Source organism: Balaenoptera borealis, assembly GCF_965194805.1.
Source record: "Balaenoptera borealis genome assembly, chromosome: 11".
NCBI lineage: Eukaryota > Metazoa > Chordata > Mammalia > Artiodactyla > Balaenopteridae > Balaenoptera > Balaenoptera borealis.
Window position 1 is genome coordinate 111,808,479 of NC_138868.1, and position 19,829 is coordinate 111,828,307.

The 19,829-nt window shown below is 44.8% G+C and overlaps 1 protein-coding gene across 2 annotated transcripts in view; it reads right to left on the reverse strand.

Moving 5' to 3' along the window:
• NCAPD3 (non-SMC condensin II complex subunit D3) overlaps positions 1 to 19,786 on the reverse strand; it is a 62,061-nt gene extending 42,275 nt beyond the window's left edge. The window contains exons 1-13 of one of the 2 annotated variants that reach the window (XM_082341072.1): positions 19,144 to 19,786; positions 16,704 to 16,858; positions 13,879 to 14,041; positions 9,285 to 9,469; positions 8,504 to 8,668; positions 7,955 to 8,016; positions 7,671 to 7,758; positions 5,770 to 5,903; positions 4,474 to 4,546; positions 3,617 to 3,742; positions 3,230 to 3,482; positions 2,768 to 2,824; positions 2,417 to 2,506 (exon numbers count right to left, since the gene is read on the reverse strand). In XM_082341072.1, the coding sequence (XP_082197198.1) occupies positions 2,417 to 2,506; positions 2,768 to 2,824; positions 3,230 to 3,482; positions 3,617 to 3,742; positions 4,474 to 4,546; positions 5,770 to 5,903; positions 7,671 to 7,758; positions 7,955 to 8,016; positions 8,504 to 8,668; positions 9,285 to 9,469; positions 13,879 to 14,041; positions 16,704 to 16,858; positions 19,144 to 19,207 (1,615 nt within the window). In that variant the 5' untranslated portion in view covers positions 19,208 to 19,786. The remainder of the gene's footprint in view (positions 1 to 2,416; positions 2,507 to 2,767; positions 2,825 to 3,229; positions 3,483 to 3,616; positions 3,743 to 4,473; positions 4,547 to 5,769; positions 5,904 to 7,670; positions 7,759 to 7,954; positions 8,017 to 8,503; positions 8,669 to 9,284; positions 9,470 to 13,878; positions 14,042 to 16,703; positions 16,859 to 19,143) is intronic. The other variant, XM_082341073.1, reaches the window with a different exon arrangement.
• Between the last annotated feature and the right edge of the window lie 43 nt (positions 19,787 to 19,829).

Here is a 19,829-nt window from a genome sequence, read left to right on the forward strand (position 1 = left end):
TAGGTTCCTTGAAAAATATCAACAAAATTAACAACATTTTCCTAGACTAAGAAAATAAGAGAGAAGAGTCAAATTGCTAAAATCAGGAATGAACGAGGGAACATTACTACTGACTTTACAGAAATAAGAAGGTTACACTACGAACACTACAAACAATTTTATGCTAACAAATTAAGTAACCTAGATGAAATTTCTACAAAGATAAGAATTAGGGAAACTGACTCAAGAAGAAACAAAGACACACTTCCCCCCATACACAAAGGGCCAGGACCAGACAGCTTTACTGGAAAAGTCTGCCAAATGTTAACAAAATCGCCAATTAACAAAAATTAATACCAATGCTTCATAAACTCTTTCAAAAAACAGAATCTCTTCTGTTTCACTTTCCACCTCCCTCTGTGAAGCCAGTATTATCCTGAGAGCAAAACCAGACAAAACAGCTCAAGAGTACAACAGACTCAAATCCCTCCTGAATATAGACATAAAAGCCTCAGCAAAATATTAGCAAATTAAACCTAGCAAGATACAAAAAGGATTATACACCATGCTTGGGATTTTTCTTTTTCTTTTTTTTTTTAGAAAGTTTTTTTAAAAATTAATTCATTTATTTATTTATTTTTGGCTGTGCTGGGTCTTCGTTTCTGTGCAAGGGCTTTCTCTAGTTGTGGCAAGTGGGGGCCACTCTTCATCGCGGTGCGCGGGCCTCTCACCGTCGCGGCCTCCCTTGTTGCGGAGCACGGGCTCCAGATGCGCAGGCTCAGTAGCTGTGGCACACGGGCTTAGTTGCTCCGCGGCATGTGGGATCTTCCCAGACCAGGGCTCGAACCCGTGTCCCCTGCATTGGCAGGCAGATTCTCAACCACTGCGCCACCAGGGAAGCCCCATGCTTGGGATTTATCCCAGGACATGGGAAAATCACTCACTGTGATATACCACCATAGAACAAAGGACAAAGGCCACGTGATCATCTCCATAGATGCAGAAAAAGTATTTGCAAAATCCTACACCTATTCATGATAAAAACACTCAACAAACTCAGAACAGAAGGAAACTCCTGCACACCGATAAAGGCCATCCTGAAAAAACTCACAGCTAACCACTCAATGGTGAAAGACGAAAAGCTTTCCCTCTAAGAACAGAAGAAAGACAAGGACCTCTGCTTTCCCCACTTCTTTTCAACACCACTAGAGGTCCTAGCCGGGGAAAATAGGAAAGAAAAAGAAATAAAGGCATTCAGGCTGGATAAAACAAATAACTCTATTCACAGATAGCATGATCTGATATGTAGAAAATCCTAAGGAATCTCACACACACACACACACACACACACACACAAAACCTTTTAAGGCTAGTAACAAATTTAACAGTGTCACAGGACACAAGATCAATCATCAAAAATCAGTTGTAAAACCTAGCAATAAACAATTCAAAAATGAAATTAAGAAAGCAATTTCATTTACAATAGTATCAGAATTCAGATTGCCTCTCATTTCTAATGTAGTTTTTCCCCTACTATATTATGCTAAGTCATAGTATAAGTGAAGGAGAAGCCCAGAAAAGGAAAGTGACTTTCTGAAGACCATACAGCTAGACAGAAACAGAATCTGAGAGTAGCTCCAGGTCTATCTACTACCTAGCCCAGGTGTATTTCTTCCCTCCTGAATCACACTGACACTTTACCATCCCAGATTATTCTGGCTTCAATAAGTCACTGAAAGAGAACAGGCATCATTTGTGTTCAGAATCCTGTGCTGGGATCCATGGGAGAGAGCACCCTATAACCACGCCACACGATGTGTACGACCCATTAAAGAACGGTTCATACTGCTGGTGAAGAGAAATTATCTAAATTCTGAACTTTTTCAATGGAAGCTTGGGCTCACATTTCCCTACCATGTATTAAAAATGGATTCTGGGATGGCTTAATCAGAGTCAAGATGCCAGGTGGAAAAAGTAATAAGGAATAAAAAACAGACACAAGGGTGAGTACCATAGTATTGTTTATCTTTTCCCCTCTTCCGTGATGACTTTTCTCCAAACACAAATTTAATTTCTATTGCACCTTTCCTAGTAACTGGTCCGTTCTGGCCAGCAAACCCAAGTGTTCAGAACAACGGACTTCACTAAGGAAATAAAATATTTGCTAACATTCTCTTAAGTGTGACAGAAATACTGGGTTTCAGTACACGACAAGTGAAATGTAGCTTATTCTTTATCTTAAAATGAAATACAGTATAGTGCAAAGACATGGATTAAAGATATAAAATAAAAATTAATCTACTTTTAAGGGAAAAAAGAGTTCCAATTCTTGAGGGTGAATTAGTTAGAAAAAAATTCCAAGGTTTTGAGGCTCTACTTACAGTTGTCTGAAATCCAATAGTTATTACTCATCTGATAGGGATAAAATCTGACATACCCCTATATCCAGCTGTTTCACCACTGTTGTCTATATTGATCACCTCTGAGCCTCCAGAAGGGTTAAATGTCTGCCTCTGATAGGAAAAAGCTTAAAAATAAATTTTAAAAAGGCCCAGTCAGTACAGTAAAAACTTGTTATACCTTTAAGTAATATAAGCATGGCATATTCCACGTTTAAGTTACTACACATCATTACTGAAATGAATTTCAATTTCTTTGATGAAGAAAAAAAGTGCAGTATTAAAACAGGTAATATGGAGATAGAAAAAAACACGCAAATAGTCAGCAAGCCCTTTAATTAAAAGGACAATTATTCAATATCTGATAATATATTGACCCATTTCATTACCTGATGAATTTTTCAGTGAAGTGTCATGGTGGCTCTCTATTCCTGAAACTGCAGGAGCTAAAAGTAAGCCGGTAGATAAGAGAGAAAAGTCTTAGTATCAAAAACCATACATAAATATTTACAGAGGAATCAAAACCCAGATAATTAGGCCTGAAGACAAGACAGAGTCTAAATGCTGACAGTTCAGTGTTCTCCTTGGCTGTGCATTAAACTGGTCATCAGACCCGATACAGCCAATACCAACGATGCAAAGGAATAGTGAGAGCGGCCAACAACCTCAGCCTGAGGTCAAGAACACGTGAACTGCTTAAAAAGGCTCGTCCAAGAAGTCATTCGACAGTAAAACCTACTGAAAGGGTCTCTGAGGGTCCCAGTCTATCACAGCACACCTATCATTCCTGCCGCCGCACCTTCTGGACCAGCAGGAGCCAGACCCGGTCTCGTGGTGCTCGGCACACTCACTGTTAGCCAGAAGTTCCAGAACGCTCTCTGACGCGGCTGTAGCAGAGGACTCCAGGCAGTGCGCAAAACTGGACAGTGCCTTGCTGCGCACAGTCGGGGCCTTGTCTACACAGCGGGCAAACATGATTTCCTGCACCAAGAACTTATGCTTCAGGAACTTCTGATGCTCCGGGGCCAGCGTGCCGTCCACCTCTCGTTCAGGCAGTTCCAGCAGAGCCAAGGCAACATCAAGAGTGAACACCCGGTATGGGATCTGGTAAAGCAAAACCACACGCATCTCCGTCAGAGACAAAGAAAACTAATCTTCAGAAACAGATCTTCAGATCTGGCCGTCACTAGAAGGTTGCAGAGCCAGGAGCCACGATTTCAGGCAGATGTAGCTCCTACCTTGGCGTTTCGTGAATATCCATAAAGCCAGGCCACGAAAGAAGCATATTCCGCACAAGGAAGCTTGCTGAGCAGCTGGACCAGGGACTGAGCTGCACAGGTCCGGTACTCGGATTTATCGACCACCTGAAACACAGACCCTGAGAAGCTGCCCAGCCAGTACCCACAGCAGGACGATGGAGACGCATGTGGTAGTGCGATCGGATGATCGCTGAGTGCACCTGGCTCCGCGACAGTGCCGAGCGTTTACACGTTACAGAAATGACTAACCAGTTCTAGGTCTCAGACCCCTTGGGAAACTAGCCTATAAGAAACCTGTAAGCCCACTCCTCAGAGCCTAATTTCAGAGAGTTTACGGACCCCTAGGGTCCACAGAGTTCAGGTAAAGAATCATCTGTCCAAACTGCTATAAAAATTTATGAGACAATAGTAGAAATGCAAACACTGACCGGATACTGGACAATATTAAGGAATTACTGTGAATTTTTTAGGTGTGTTAATATTTTGTGGTTATGTTTTTAACGAGTTCCTATCCTTTAGAGAGAGACATGAAATATTTATGTCTGAAAGGGTATGATGAAATCTGCTTCAGAAGAAAAATCCAGTGTGCATATGTGCTGGAGGAGCTACAGCTTATACAAAATCACTGAAGACAGTGTTCGTCACACTATTCTATTTCTATTTGAAGTTTTCCAAAATAAAAAGTTGTTTTCCCCCGAAAACCACACTAGAGGGGAACACCTAGTGAATATACTAAATAAAACAACGTTCAGTAATGATGTAGACTCATTTCCAAGAACACACGCGCACGTTTACCTTCATGTGTGTTTATACACCCTCATTAAAGCAAACAGTACCTTGACACAGATGTGCTGGAGTAAGACACGAAGGACTGGAAACATACTTTCTTTTAGCTCATCCACAAGTGAGCTACAAAAGGAAAGAAACACAGCCATGGTTTGTAATACACCTATAGTGACAATAAAGTAGCAATTTTCCTTGAATCTGTTCTCAAAAACAGAGAAATTTCTACCTTTTTGAAAGCCTAACTGTTAAAAACCACCCACCCCTGTACTGCAGGCACTGCGAGTGCCTGGAGCCTGAAGACGAAGTGTCGCAGCAGAGCACCCGCCACCACGGCCCGGGCCCTCTCCCAGCTGCTGCGAGCAGCCAGCCAGCCAGCGAGGGGCAGGGGTGCCGTCCTCACAGGGCCCTTGGACTGCCTACGACGTTTCAGATTAAGGCTGAAATACATCCTTTTGCGGTAGAGGATAGATGGAGACACAGTACCACCCGGTGGTAGCCCAGTGAAATGCATTTCTAACAGTACCTCTCCAAACTGTAACCCCAATAGAAATTATTATAATGCCCAGATTGGACCCATTTTCAGTGTTAAGTTTCCTTGTACCATTATAGGAATATTACTGCAATCGGTGACATCATGAACTCATGGAAGAACTAAAATGAGTGTTTCTACTTAAAACATCTTAGTTATTTAATGTTTAAAAAAGTCCTTAACGAGACACTCGCTCAAGGATCAGACAGCAGCCTGCACCTGGATTCCAGCATCCACACCCCACGCCTGCACCCACAGCACGCACCACGGCTGCTTCCAGGTATGTACACACTCTCACATACACACCTTCCCCTTCTTCCCACCACCTCCACGCTGCTGCCGAGTAGCCAGTAACAGAAAGAAAAGCTGAGGACACAGCAAACATATCTTCCCCAGTAAAGGCCAGACACAGGACTTCGCAGGTGAAGCTAAGAGACTCTTGAGGGGAGAATTAGTCTATCAATTATTGCTAAAGAAGTTAAAAAAAAAAAAAAAAAAGTGGCAAGGAACAAAAAGAAGGAGACTAAGAGGAGAGAGAAAAAGCAAAGGCGGAGACAGACTTGGAGCGGCTAATACTAAGGCCGCTGCCAGAACTCAGAGCTGACTTCACGGGCTGGTCCACAAACTGCAGACCCCTCATCCCCGCAACAACCCAGACCACACAAACCAGATGAGCTACCAAGTGCTTTACTTTGAACCCTGAACCACAAACAGCCCAGACACTTGTTAGTTGCTAAAGGTGTCAGAAATCCTGGTTAGTACAGGCTCCAGAAGACTGGGAGAGCGACAGAGAGTAAAGATCCGAGCTGTGTTTCACCTGACAAACTGGACTGCCTGGTTTTTACCACTGATGGCCGGAGAAGTGATGGCAAGGGGGGCGTGATGGGAGCCTTTGCCCACTTCTAACATTAATATTACATAGAGCATTCGATGGAAAACACATCTGATAACCTGGAAGAGAAAAGAAAATTCAATTTAAGGCATGACAGAGAATCCCAGGGCCTTGGAGACCGTGATGCAGACCACAGTGAACCACTTCAAGGACCTGAAGTTAAGTGAGGCTGACACAGGTTTTGGTTCAACACTAAGGATGCACTTCCTGGACGATGACCAGGTATCAATACATGCACAACGGAGCAGTGTGAAAGTGCTGCCTACAGATAATGATAGGAACTCCAGCTGGCTTCTCTGCTCGCCCTCTCTCACTCCAGCCCAGAAATTTGGGACTATAGAGAATTAGTTGTAACTTACGAAGGGCAAAGGATGCTACTGATTACCCCTTACAGAAAAGAGGAAAGTGATGATTCTTTACACCTGTATTACACCTGAAGCTTACAGAGCACCTTCCAATATACCATCACACCTGTATTACACCTGAAGCTTACAGAGCACCTTCCAATATACCATCACACATCATTTACTCAGCTACTTAATTCATTCATCCAGTAGATAAAACAATTTACTGGAAACCAAATATGTGGCAGGTATTGCATTAAGCATGTCCATGTGTTACTAGATCTGACCACACTTTCTCTGAAACCTCTCAACTCCACGAGGTCGGCAAGGCTTTTCCATTTTGTTCTTAATACTTTTACTATTATCTCTACTTTATACATAATAAAAGACTCCCAAGCTGAGTTGTCCGAAGTCAAGTAATTAAAGGTCAGGCCACAACCAATGTCGCCCAACATCAGGGCAACACTTTCACAATGAAAAACACCATGTCCTTAGAGACACTGTTGCCTGAAAGGATAATTTCCCAACCTCCTTATCTTCTAAAATGTTAAAAAGGGCACAGGAATTAAGTTTTACTGTGAATGCTATTACATCCATATTTCAAACAGAGAAGTGACAAAGACATAATAAATTAACGAAACATGGGACGCTTTCTAAACAGCAGGCATTGTGCAGAGGCATTCTTCCCTGTAATCCTCCTGAGAAATCCACGAGGAAGGGAAGCCTTTCACCCTCTTTGTCCAGATGAGGAAACTGAGGCCTCACAGGAGGACACACAGGCAGTGAGGGGGGAGGCCCAAGTCTGGACAAAGTGCAGAGCCCCGAGTGCCCAGGGCCTTCTCATTCACACATCGTTCCCCTGGAAACTAGCTGTATCGCAGGCACCAAAGGCACAAGACCTTGGTCCGTCACGTTTTTTGCAAACTCCTGTTTCATTAACAACATCCAGGTTTAGTAACACCCTACTGCTTAAAAAGCTGTTAACTCCAGTGTCTAGAGCTGCGGGGCTTCGAAGGTCACTGGGGGCAAATCTATATATGAATGCTAACTAGGAGCGTGTTTGCACAATCATCCACTAAAACACAAACACTAACAGAAATACAGGGGCACACAGGAACTGCTGAGGGAAACTGGGAAGTCTGTGACTGTCTACTCTTCTCAGAAGAGTTTGGTAAATACTTCTGTAAAAGTAATGCTCAGTAGCTTATCTTTTCCTCTACCCAGGTCACACTGGAACCATTCTTTATGCCTTAACCCAACAAGAACTTCCTGTGGCCACCAGGTACTTGGATATAAGCCTGGAATGAACAGTGGGCACCACGTAGTGACGGGGATGATTTTCATTATACAAACGTCCTCAAGTCATGACAATGACCTAGTGAGTTCACACGGCATCACATCGAATGCTTCCAGCGTTTTCCATCCCATGACCCACATGCTTTCACTTCAACCAGTAACTCAGTGGGGTCCTGTCTCCTTTACCTTATCTCCTTCTCTGTGAATTGGGGAGCACAGCAAATACAATCCATGATAAGCCAGTTCTGGTATGTATTTTGCTTGGTTAAGGTTTCTAAAAAAAAAAAAAAGCAAAAGATTAGTTAATGGATGTGATTTCACTTGGAATAGCTCCTAACCCTATAAGCTATATTTAAATGAATAAATTCTACCTGTGTGCCAATTAGGGTAAAATGGCAGTAAGGCTTCTGATGGAGCAAAACTCATTGTACCATAATTAAACGTTAGCACTGGAAGATTTAATGGCTCACCTGGCTTGTGTAACATGAAATTCATGTAGAACTGGTTCGAAATTAGTCAATGCAATGAAGACCTGGAAAACAGAGACCAAGAAAAGGCCTGAGGGCTTCCCTGGTGGCGCAGTGGTTGAGAATCTGCCTGCCAATGCAGGGGACACGGGTTCGAGCCCTGGTCTGGGAAGATCCCACACGCCACGGAGCGGCTGGGCCCGTGAGCCACAACTACTGAGCATGCGCATCTGGAGCCTGTGCCCCGCAGCGGGAGGGGCCGCGATGGTGAAAGGCCCGCGCACCGCGATGAAGAGCGGTCCCCGCACTGCGATGAACAGTGGTCCCCACTTGCCGCAACTAGAGAAAGCCCTCGCACGAACCGAAGACCCAACACAGCCAAAAATAAATAAATAAATAAATAAAGTAGCTATAAAATTAAAAAAAAAAAGGGCAACAAAAAATTAAAAAAAAAAAAAAAAAAAGAAAAGGCCTGGTTTTTCCCACTCTTTAAGTATTAGCCCTTGTCCTCGCTCTTTGAACTTGCCCAAGGTTCCTGGAATTCTCACTTACCTCTACACAATTCTGTATACACTGTGGCTTTTCTTTCAGGGAAAACTTGGGCAGAAGCCTTAAAAAATTCTTCAAGACGTGAAAGATGGCATTTCGAATTTGACAAAGGTCTCGGGAAGAAAAAAAAATATTCTCTTCATCCTCTTCTTCAATCACTTCATCCATCTAGATTATGAAGAAATGTACAGCTGACTGTGTAGTACTGCCTAATAGTTTGTCCCATGGTTTCCATGTACCCAGTCAAGGGCAGTGAAACTCCAGGTGGGCGCTGGGTCGCTGACCAGGCACCTCGACTGCTCGGGGTCTCCACCGCCGCAGCCGCTAGCCGCTGGACCAGATGGAAGCTACCACAGTTTCCAGTTCCATACTTTCACGTCAGTGAGATCTCTTGGGTTTCTTAGAAGTTCTGGTGTCAATGAACCTCTACCACCCTACCCAGTCACACAAAAATTAGGAATTAACGTTATTCTATTATGTTCTATGGACGAGAGTCCTCAGGATACTTCGACCACCGTCTCTAATGACAATAAGATAATGTGGCAAACACACTTGTTGGCCTGTGGTGAGCACACCTGGGACAAGGTGGGAGAGACATGATGGGGAGGCTGGGAAGATGGTAAGGGGAACGTATGCTCAGCGGTACACGAGGCGACCGCAAGTCCTACGGGAAGGATGGCGGACAGCACGCTAGGGCTCTGGTATAATCGTGACCCCTGAAACTCTACCTTAATATAAATTCTTAAATAAATCAGATATGCTTCATGACCCCACTCCCTCTTACCTCCATCTCCTCTTTCCTGGGGGGCCTTCCTCTCTTCCTACTCTCCCTTGGGTTGGCCTGAGCATTCTTCGGTTGTTCTTTCTTTCTTTTCTGATTCAAGCTGGATTCCTGAGGCCAGCTCTTCTTTAGAATCTGAATACATTTGTCAAACATCACTGGGTGGAAAACTTGGTTGGCTATACTGCCTATTCGTAAAGAATAAAGAGTAAGCAAGGTAGGTTTAATTGTCTTGAAATAAGTCTGTAACAACAATGAAAAATTAAAAAGCAAAACCAGACTTTTCCTTAACTTTGAATAACAGTGAACCTTTAGCAAAAAAGTTCCATTCAACTTCAGCCCTAGGCAGTGAGCCAACAGGCCTCATCATAAATAAATAATGAGATTTCCGCAGCTGGCCGTAGCAGAGTAACTGGTTTTACACTTTTCTTCCTGCCATAAACAACTATACAACTGGATAGAAATTTATAAAGTGACCATCTAAGACCCAGAGCAAGAGGTAGCCTAGCCACACAACCCCTGAGAAAAGGGAAACCAGTGAGATAAACCCTAAAATTGACCCGATTCTGTGTCTGGAGGCAATGTCTGGACAACAGCAGAAAAACGGTGACCCCAAGCACATTCTGATGGACTTACTACGTCAGGAATACAAGGATCAGTGTCAGGAAGGCCGAGTAGCTGGAATGCACGGAGCAGAGCACTGGAAACGAGGAAGCCGCATGGAGACAGTGCTGAGAGGTCTGCACAGGGCTGACCTTAGCTAGGACGCATGGGGCGAAATCCATGACGGTGGGCAAAGAAAACCTCCAAGCAGGTGGGAGATGGACGGTTTTCGGAACGCACACAGGGGAGAGATACGTCGGAGCCCCAGCCAGCCACAGTGACCTGGAACATTCACGACACACTCGGAGAGAAACACACCTTAACAGCAGGGCTAAACTAGCTCCAGAGTAAAGGCTACTTTACAGCTGCCCCAACAAAGCTTTCAAACAAGCCTCAAAAAGACCAAGTTAATGCACCAATAGCTGCCTATCAAAACATACTTAAAGGAAAACAACAAAATCAAGACACTCAAAAACTTCACATTCAAAATGTCCAGCATCCAATAAAAATGTACTGGGCATCCAGAGAGAGGAAAACGTGCCCTGTGGTGAGAAGGGAATCGTCACTAGAAACAGTCCAAGAAATGACAGAGCAAGCAGAGAAGAACCTTAGGGCAGATATTATAAATAAGCTCAAGAATTAAACAGTAGCAAACAAAGCAAGAAATGAAAATATTTTAAAGAATCAAATGGAACTTCTGGATCTGAAAAAGAAAACTTCACTGGATGATCTCAACAGTTGATGAGATGCTACAGGAACAAAGGCAGGTGAACTTTAAGAAACAGAAGCACAGAAACAAAAAAAAGTTAATAAAGGCCCTGGGACCCATGGGAGGATATCAAGCAATCTAACATACGAGTAATTGGAATCCCATAAAAAAGAGAGGGAAGAAAATACCTGAAGGAATAATAACTGGAAAATTTCCAAATTTGTTAAAAACTACAAATTCACAGACCCAAGAAGCTCAATGAACCAAACTATGATAAACACCAAGGAAATCACACCAAAGGGTAGATAATCTAATCAAATCGAAACTAATAATAATCTAATCAAATCAAAACAAACTAATAGAGAAAATCTTCAAGGTAACCACGCCAAAAAAAAGACACAAACCTACAGAACAGCAATGATAAGAGTCACGCAGACTTCTCATCAGAAGTGAAGTAAACCAGAAGACAATGCAATAACACCCAAAAAGCACTGAAAGAAAAAAATCCGTCAACCTAGAATTCTATACTCAGCAAAAACATTCTTGAAGGTGAAAGATACTTTCATGGAATCAAAATCCAAGACGGTGGACGGCTAACAGATGCACAGCATGAGAAGAGTCAAAGAGAGTTCTTCAGGCCAAAAGAAAATTACATGCGATGAAATCTTTTAAAAAGAAAAGACATTTATTTTCTCATTTTCTAAAAAAATTATTTAAAAGATAATTCAGAGAAAAATGTTATGAATAAATTGTGTGGTTTACGACACACAGAAATTCAACGTATAACTACAACAGCACAAACAGGAGGGGAGAAAGGAAAGCACACTGTCTTAAGGTTTAACATTATCTATAAATAAGTAGAATATTATTGGAAGATAGACTATTTAAGTACTTATTGTACACCCAAAGCAAGCACTTAAAACATACACACACAAGTAAGTATAGACAGACAGGGAAGGAATAAGGAAAATTATGTCTATTCACAGATGACATGATCTTATATATAGAAAATCCTATTGGAACCAGTAAATGAGTTCCGCAAGGTTTCAGGGTACAAGATCAATAACCAAAAATCAGCCAAGGGACTTCCCTGGTGCTCCAGTGAGTAAGATGCCATGCTCCCAATGTAGGGGGCCTGGGTTCAATCCCTGGTCGGGAAACTAGATCCCACATGCATGCCACAACTAAGAGTTCGCATGCCGCAACTAAGAAGTCCACATGCCGCAACTAAAGACCCTGCATGCCCCAACAAAGATCCCACGTGCCACAACGAAGACCCAGTGCAGCCAAAATAAATGATTAAAAAAAATAAAAACCATAGCCAAGACATGGAAACAACCTAAGTGTCCATCGACAGATAAATGGATAAAGAAGATGTTGTATACACAATGGAATACTACTCAGCCATAAAAAAGAATGAAATGAGGCCATTTGCAGCAACACAGATGGACCTAAAGATTATCATACTAAGCGAAGTAAGTTAGAAAGAGAAAGACAAATATCATATGATATTACTTATAGGTGGAATCTAAGAGATGGCACAAATGTACATACCTACGAAACAGAAACAGACTCACAGACATAGAGAACAAACTTGTGGTTGCCGAGGAGGAGGGGGGTGGGGGAGGGATGGATTGGGAGTTTGGGGTTAGGAAATGCAAACTATTATATACAGGATGGATAAACAACGAGGTCCTAGTGTACAGCACAGGGAACTATATCCAATATCCTGTGATAAAACATAATGGAAAAGAAAATAAAAAAGAACAGGTGTGTGTGTGTGTGTGTGTGTGTGTGTGTATACGTATATATATAAAACTAAATAACTTTACTGTACAGAAGAAATTAACACAAAATTGGAAATCAACTATACTTCAATAAAAAAGATAAACTGTACTTCTATACACCACCAGTAAACAATTTGAAAATTAAATTAAGAAAACAAGTTCATCTACTATAGCACAGAAAAGAATAAAATACTTAGGAATAAATTTAACCAAGGACGTGCAAGAGTTGTACCCTGAAAACTACAAAACATCATCAAAACCAATGAAAGCTCTAAATAAATGGAAAGACGTCCATGTTCACGTTGGAAGACTGAACACTGCTAAGACAGCAACACTCCCCACACTGATCTACAGAGTGAATGCAACCCCTGTCAAAACCCCAGCTGCCTTTTTGGAAAGAAGTTGACGCGCAAATCCTAAAATTCATATGGAAATGCAAGGGATCTTGAAAAAGAACAAACCGTGATCAAATATTAAGTATCAACAGTACCCCAACCATAATCCAGAAACATTTAAACACAGAAGGTAACTGGCAGAAGTACGACTTGCTGGAGAGCTGCAAGTGGCCCTACGAGTAACAGCCAGCCCTCAGCTCTGGGCTGAATCTCAACCTTAATCAGAAGGCGCTGCGCCCAGCAAGGAAGAGAAGAGTGAAACTGGGTTTCCAAGGCCACCACTTTGCTAAGAGCCCAGTTACACCTGAGATATCGCTCAGCAAGTGAGTTCTTTGGGAGCTTATTTCATTATTTCAAGTCATGATGGGAGCATTAGCAGTAAAACAAATCAGTGTTCCAGGCTTTACATATCTCTTCACTAATTCCCAAGTCAAATGGAATAGGCCCTTAACATCTGCTATGAACGCGCTGACACGAGCAACGACGAGCTGCAAGCCAGCTGACCCTGATTTTCTCTTCCACGTGAACTCAAGGTCCCACAGCTGCAGCTCCCTCTGCGCCCCACCCTCTCCTGCCCTGGGCTGGGGTGAGTGGGGAGGAGGGACTCCTTCATGGCTCCCACCCGAAGGAAGTGGGGGAGCATCACAGACAGACCCCTCCCCCGGGCTTCCTTCCTCAGCCCTACTAGCTGTGCTCCGGCCTCTACTGGATAAGAACGGTCCCAACTACTGTCCACAGCCACGCGGGGGAGACAACACTTCCCCCTCCCCCCCAGCACTTTTCTCAGCTTGGACAGGGTGTCAGAAGGCAGGGCGGTATCAGGATGGTATGCTGGGTGGGGTGGGTCGGAGCGGAGCTCTGAAACACCCCCTCCAGCCTTACCCCTCTCGGACTGTTTGTATTAGGCTACAAACCCAGCATAACAACATCAGAAAACACATTTACAGGAAAACAGGAGAGCTTTCTGGAACACCTGTAACATGACATGTGCTTCACAGATTTCCTCTCACCTAGCCTCCGAGTGAGGAAACAAAGTACAAAACAACGTAGACAAATTAAAAACTAAAAGCCTTGTCCTATCACACCAAACACACATACCGTACCTGGTACTTCCAGCAGCAGAAAATAAAGCCCAGCGGCATGAAGGCCAAATTCCCGCTGCTGGGCACTGACGTTTTTCTTAAGGACCATCTGAACGAAGTGATGGAACAAGGCCATCAGCGCGTTGTGGGAAATGCTGTTCTCCATGAAGAAGGTCCAAATGCTCTGGGGGAGGGGCGAACCATAAGAGCCAATAATTAGAGAAATGGGAAAATCTCCTAGTACCTGATTTTTCTGAGTACTTTTAGTGCCTTATAAAAAAAAGGAACAGACCATTCTGGCTCCTAATTGTAAATGTTTGTCATCTTCACAGGGACTAAAACAAAATTTAAAAGTGTATTATTCAAAATTACAAGGGGAATTCCCTGGCGGTCCAGGGGTGAGGACTCCACGCTTTCACTGCTGAGTGCCTGGGTTTGATCCCTGGTTGGGGAACTAAGATCCCACAAGCTGCATGGCGTGACCAAAACAAAACAAAAAAATTACAAAGATAAATAACTATACAAGAAACTTAATTAACCTTTCAAAATAACTTTGGGTAAGAAGCACATATATTTGGGTAACCTTTCAAAATAACTTTGGGTAAGAAGCACATATATTTCTGAAATTACTATACCTAAAAGCTACACCAAGACTATGGGGACACCCTACATCAGTAATTATGCAAACAAGTTACTCTCCATCTATGTCAAATGTACCCCAATTCATTTATCACTCAAATTACTAACTGAAGAAATCAGAGCAATTTATTTAAATTGAAATGTTCTATGGGCAATGGGAGCAGGAGAGGAAATACCGGAAAGTGTCTCCCTCAAGAGATTTCAGAAATAGCCTAGGTAAGACAGGAAATAAACCCTAGAGCATAAACCACAATCTTATTAATTTTATCACGGTTCTATGCTTTCTCCTATTAAACATGTGAACAGGAAATAGGTTATTTGTATAAACCAAACATAGCAGGAACTAAATATGGTTTATTCTGGGCTACTTTAAAAAAACATAAGCTCACAAAAGTTCAAGAAATCAGACCTTGTATATCCTGCTTCCCTGAAAAGACAGGGAAAACTCTCCTCTTTCCTTCACCACGAATCTTCTGGAAGAAATCAGTTACATCCTCATTCCTAAGGCCACCTCAGCTCCACTCCACTCACCTGTAACTGTGACCCTGGGGGACCCAATCACCTCTGCAGCATTTCATACCTGATAAAAGCTAAGTTCACAAAACTCTATTAACTCCATCTGAAAAAAAGTCCCTAGTTGTTACCCCTCCTCCCCAGTTTCCACAACCGTAACTCCAGACCACGCCGTAACACACATTAAAAAAAACAGATGAGCAAAACACAGTTCAACAGTTGGCTGTTGAACAACACAGGGCAAGTCGAAAGTCCTCGTGGAATTCAGAGCCGGCCCTCTGCAGACACAGTTCCTCCACATCCATGGTTCTGCATCCACAGACTCAAACAACTGGAATCGTGGAGTCCTGTAGTTACTACCGGAAAACTCTGCATGCAAGTGGACCTGTGCAGTTCAAACCCGTGTTGTTCAAGGGTCAGCTGTACTGTCCCCAGGGACCTCTCTGAGTAAAGCGTTTCCCACTTCAGTCCATCTTCGGTCAAGAACATCTGTCTGAAACAGATCTCTTCAAGCTCCTCAGTCTACGGCTCACTAGCACCTCTTCCTCCGAGAGCTGGATGTGAGGATGAGTGGGTTAATCTATGTATGACGCTTAGACCTGAACCTTGTATACCACAAACACCTCAGCCTCGAACCCCACTGTGGACCCCACTTACAGCTCAGTCCTGGGTGCCCCGCCCTGCCCCCATCCCCTCGGCACTCGCTGCACATCCGCACCGTGATGATCCCTCCGTAGGCTGCCCTAGGACCCGCATTACTGCAGTCAACATTCTATCCATTTGTGAAGACTTGCCTCCAGCTAGCTACTTTCTTTCTGGGACCTTCCCAATCTCACCATGCTCCCTTTTCCATACCCCTATGAGATGGCATCTAACCTGTCCTAGAGCAGTTTCTACAATGCAGACTTCGGTGGCCTGGTGCTTCTCCACGCCTGCGGATGTGGTCGCTGGACATGCCTGGCCAGTGCAATGCCAGTGGGCGCCCCAAGAGCCAGTGCTTAATTCTCCCCTCTCCCCCAGGTAGGGGGAGGCTCTGTACCTTAACCGTCATGTTATCTGCCGAGGTACTTTATGCGGTACTCAGCATTACGCTTAATGAATGTTTAACAGGATGATTTAATTTTTGAACAGCTACATGAAACCTCTAACTGAAATATTTTTGGTAATTTAGATCTTTCAGAGATGTTAATATCTAAGTATTCTTTGTTCTGCTTTTGAGTCCCTCAGTTTTTGAAAAGCAGTTAATGATCTAAATAGTAATAGGTAGAACTCAGTATTTAAAGGAACTCTTTTTTCCATTTTTAATTCAACTCATCACTTTTCAGTTTAATATCCAATTTTCCTAAAGTTAAGGCATGCCCGAATTGTTACTGCATTGTCCTTGGCCATCTTTTCCTATTTCGCTTACCTGGTTTCCCTCCTTGCCTTGGCCTTTATTCTTTTCCTTTAATTTGCTGTTGTAAACAGTGGTCATGTCTTGAAAAAGAATCACAGATTAATACCTTGAACCTCTGGGAGGAGAGCTATGCGGCTACCCCAATAAATGAACCACATTCTTTATGCCACTCTTTATCATACTCTTTCTGAACTATACACTAAGAAGACTAAGCTTTAGATGATAATAGGGATTTTTATCTTCCACTTCTGACAACTAAATGGCTAGCTTGATTTTTTGTTTGTTTGTTTGTTTTTACCTCTGTAGCTCCAAGCTCTCCAGCAGCAAAAGTTAAAAGACTGTCATAGAGATTTGTGAACGCGCTCAGTCCGGTCTGCACGATCTCTGCTTCTATGGTGGGATCCAGAGGCTCAGTTTCCGTGAATTCCAGTTCCCATACTGTGGCCACCCATTCTAGTGGGAAAATGCAATGAAGTCAACAAATGTTCTATAATAAGGAAAGCCAATAAGCTTTAGACTCTGAGTACATTCATGAAGAGAAAAGTTTACTAGTCACAACTCACATTTAACTATACCATACAGGTGAGGCAGAATTAGAAGGAAGCAGAAGAGATTAGAAAATCTTTTTTTAATCATTAACTGACAGCTGGCTATTAGGTTGGTCATCACCTAAAAATATCAAGAAGGAAAACACTTTTTAGATGTAACAGTTTTGGGGACGATCCAGCCTTCCCGTATGTTCAATCTGGAGAAGAGGAGCTTAATAAAAGGTTGCCTCAGCTGTCCCTTTGTGAAAATCTTATAATCAAGTTAATAAACCCAAATAAAGTGTACAGCACAAAGGGACAGCTGAGGCAAATGACTATTTAACATGCTTTAATTATTCATTCACCCTTCCCTAACTGATCTCCTAACAAATACAATCAGCTTCCTAAAAATGTTCTTGCATCTTTTCTTGCCTTTTTCTCTCATACATTCTCCCACTTATTTTATATGCATATTTTTAAATGAACACCCATATTTCTGACCTCATTTCTGAATCGAAACTACGAAGTCCCAGTGATAAAATATCTGGAATCAGGAAACCAATATATTCAACAAATGACAGCTATTACCCCGTGTACAATGGACAGGTGTTAAAGCAGTAGTAGACACGTACAACAGTAGAGAGCAGCTGGAGACTATTCCAGGGGGAGGCAGGGGGCGGAGGGGGGAAGGAAGACATCCTTCAGCTGCTCCAGCACGTGTGGGTTACCGGGGAAAGAGACACCGAGAAGGGCATCTCAGGGAGAGACAACCCCATAACAAAGCACAGAAGGCAACAAAGTATCACCTGTTTAGAAACCAACACCACCGTAACGGCACTGAGCTCAGCTGTGAAGGGTGAGTTATCTATCAGCACTTACTCATCAGGTGGTGTAATGCCGCGGGACCCTAGGGGCCTTCTCAGACCAGCCCCTCCCCCCACGTGCTCGGCCTGCCTCTGTCTGCAGAACAACTCGAGTCAAAGGATAAATTTAATGAGAAAAGTGAGAAAATGCAGAGAGAAAAACAGTCAAGCAGAGCAAAATAATAATAAATTAGCCAATAAACAAAGTCAAGGACCTTTAGCTCCTCCTCAAGGACTACAGATACTAGCCTGAGCCATGTCCTTTGAGCTGTTTTGCAGACACTGAAACCACCCCCCCCTCCACGGGTGGGAGAAGTTAACTGCTGCCCACAACTGCTGCGGTAGACTGGTTGGAACCAGGCTGATACTGCTGACCCCTGACTACCTCACCACCAACCAATCAGAAGAATGTTCACCAGCTGATCACACACCCCTCAACTCTCCTCCCTCACCCTGTCTTTAAACTCTTCCCCTGAAAGCCTTTGGGGAGTTGGGGTCTTTTAAGCACAAGCTGCCTGGACGCCTCGTCAGTTCCTGCAATGAAGGCTGCACTTTGCTTCACCACAACCGGGGGTCAGTAGACTGGCCTTGCCGCGCACGGGCAAGTGGACCCAAGTTTGTTTTGTTAACAGCAGGTGCAGGTGTTAAATCAATCTTCACGAACGCCCGCGAAGTAATCTTAGAACCCCCATTTGACACAAGCGACCGAGGCCCGCGAGGCTCGGGTGCTCAGCGGCGGACCAAGCCGCCGGCCCCGGGTCCGACTCCAGAGCTCAGCTCTGGGAAAAGAGCACCCGCAGGGACAGGTGAAGCCTCTCGCCGCAAACAGAGGCTGTAGTAACTCTTAGGAAGTCGGGGGAGCCACTGAAGGGTCAGAGACCCGGCGGGTCACGCTGGCCTTTTCAAGGTGGTCCCGGAAGGGGTGTGGGGCCGGGTCGGGATGGAAGTGCTGGCACCAGAGGGGCAGGAGGTGCCCCAAGCGCCGAGGCGGGCCACAGCGAGGGCGCGGGTTGGACCGCAGCCTCGGGAAGCGGCGGGCGAGGCTGGGACGAGGGGCCGCCGCCACCAGAGGCTGGAGGTGGGGGAGGGGGGCACCTCCTGCCCTTCAGAGAGGATGGGCGCCCGGGGACGCCAGCCGCACCCCTGGGCCTCAAGTTCAGGAGGTCGGCCCGGCCCAACAAACAGACGCGCTGCCGAAGCCTCGGCACCAGCGGGGCTGTCCGCGCAGACCCGGAGGCAAGGCCGAGAAGCAGGAGCACAGAGCGGAAGGAGCCCGCGGAGGAGCGCCAACGCCGCTGCCCGGCGCGGCCCCTCCCCGGCAGCCCCCGGGCCCCGGCCGCGTCCTCACCTGGCCTGAGGTCCAGCGGGCACCAGGGGTGTAAGGCGCTCGCCAGGTCCCGCCACGCCGCCATGACCGCTGCTCGCCTCAACTTTCAAAGCTGCTCCGGCGCGCGCGCCGAGAAGGCCCAGCGGGCTCAGGGGGGCACGGGGTTCGCACCAACCAATTACCGCGCCCCGCCGGCCCGTCCGCTGGCCAATCAGCAGGGCCTTCCGCCGCATGCGCAAAGGGTGAGGCGGGTCCAAACCCACCCACGCAGTCGAGGTGGGGGGTGGTTTTCAGCTTTTCCTCGGAACTGGGGGTCAAGAAGAGAGCTAAATCTAATGTCCTTCCCACCCCGTCTCCCTAAATGGGGACACTCTGAAGAGAATCTGAGGCAGGATTTTTTTTGTTGTAATTGTCACCTCTGCCCCCTGTCAAGCGGCATTTCGCGTGCGTGTCAAAGGGCCGCGTTTACCCATCAGACAGCATCGAAGGTGTACACATTCGAGTGTGGGTGGCGGCCTACCGTTTACCGAACTAAATAAAGGAAAAGTAAAACAGGGCATTCAGAAAGGACATCTTTAGTTCTGAACTTTACGGGACATCTGGCCGGAGCTCCAGAAGGAAGCCCTGGTCGCCATGTCAACTGTGGGAAAGCCGGGCGACCCTCTCCCGGCGCGCATGCGCAGCGCGCGCTCCGCCGGAGGCTCGGC